The 1037-nt window shown below is 42.8% G+C and overlaps 1 protein-coding gene across 4 annotated transcripts in view; it reads right to left on the bottom strand.

Annotated features, from left to right (window-relative positions):
• Positions 1 to 845, bottom strand: part of sh3pxd2b (SH3 and PX domains 2B) — a 47288-nt gene extending 46443 nt beyond the window's left edge. For 2 of the 4 annotated variants that reach the window (XM_015404895.1, XM_015404903.1), the window contains exon 1: positions 431 to 845. In XM_015404895.1, coding sequence (XP_015260381.1) covers positions 431 to 502 — 72 coding nt within the window. In that variant the 5' untranslated portion in view covers positions 503 to 845. The remainder of the gene's footprint in view (positions 1 to 430) is intronic. The other 2 variants (XM_015404909.1, XM_015404919.1) reach the window with 2 other exon arrangements.
• Positions 846 to 1037: the final 192 nt, after the last annotated feature.

The raw sequence follows: 1037 nt of genomic DNA, 5'->3' as shown, positions 1-1037 counted from the left end.
CCATTTCATTTTTTTTTGTAAGCAAATATGTTAAAAAAAATTGACCTAAACGAGGGGGGGGGGTTATGTCAATGTTCTACGTAGTTGATAATCAAACAGACAATTATATGAAAATACCCAAAACCTACAATAGAGACTTTCAATCTCATCCAACAGGAGTTATTTGGTAGGTCCAGTAGAGGAAAACAATAAACAAACAGCGGTTAGTGTTTTAAGTTTCCACTCCCCATATACCAACTTTTGATTTTCAGGATTAAATCAGATTAAAAAGCAATATAATTAAATCAAATAAAGAGTAATCACATTCTGGGGATGTGGAACTCGTCCTTTGTGCTGGTTTGGTAAACTGTAACCTGACACTCTTTGTTGTTACTTTTCCTGACTGCAAAAGGAGAGCAATCTCAGCGTCATCCAACATAAAGAAGCTTACATAGTGTTTGTTGGGACTCCTTCGCTTCTGGACATCCTGCACGGTTACTTCTTGGACGGTGCGCCGCGGCATAATGTCCTCCTCTTCCACTGACCGTTAAAGCAACAACAACAACAAAAAAGCGCAGAAATTCCACTCCAAGTTTCCTACGAGCGATCTCAGCCGGTTGGAAAAGTTTGCCTTTTCAGCACCTCTCTCTCTGTCATCCACGCAGTTCTGTTCCGTCACCCGTGGCTCTGACAAAGCCCGTTTTCCGCAAATTTACTGCGTCAGATTTCCTGTCCAACATTCAGTCGATTTGTGCATGAAGGTCTGTAAGGATCCTGGATCTCCTCCTTTCTTTCTTCCTTTCTTCCCAGTTGTGCCTTGTCCCGATCCGCTTACGACTTCCCAACAAAACTCCCAGCCTATCCCAGCTCGCCCACTCCCATCTGAGCAGCTGGAAAGCGCAACTCTGCTCCGTGGACCGGCCCTATGGCGTCACCGTTAACCACACGCTGCCACAGCATCAGAGAGTAGCTTTTATTTTTATTCATTGTATTTATAATCAGACTGTTTGGAAGAAATATAGAGGTATGCTATATACACACACACACATATATACACA

Source organism: Cyprinodon variegatus, unplaced genomic scaffold, assembly GCF_000732505.1.
Source record: "Cyprinodon variegatus isolate N-32 unplaced genomic scaffold, C_variegatus-1.0 Scaffold36, whole genome shotgun sequence".
In the NCBI taxonomy this organism is placed as follows: Eukaryota; Metazoa; Chordata; class Actinopteri; order Cyprinodontiformes; family Cyprinodontidae; genus Cyprinodon; species Cyprinodon variegatus.
The sequence above is the reverse complement of the archived record's forward strand: the minus strand, read 5'-3'. Positions and strand labels throughout refer to the sequence as shown.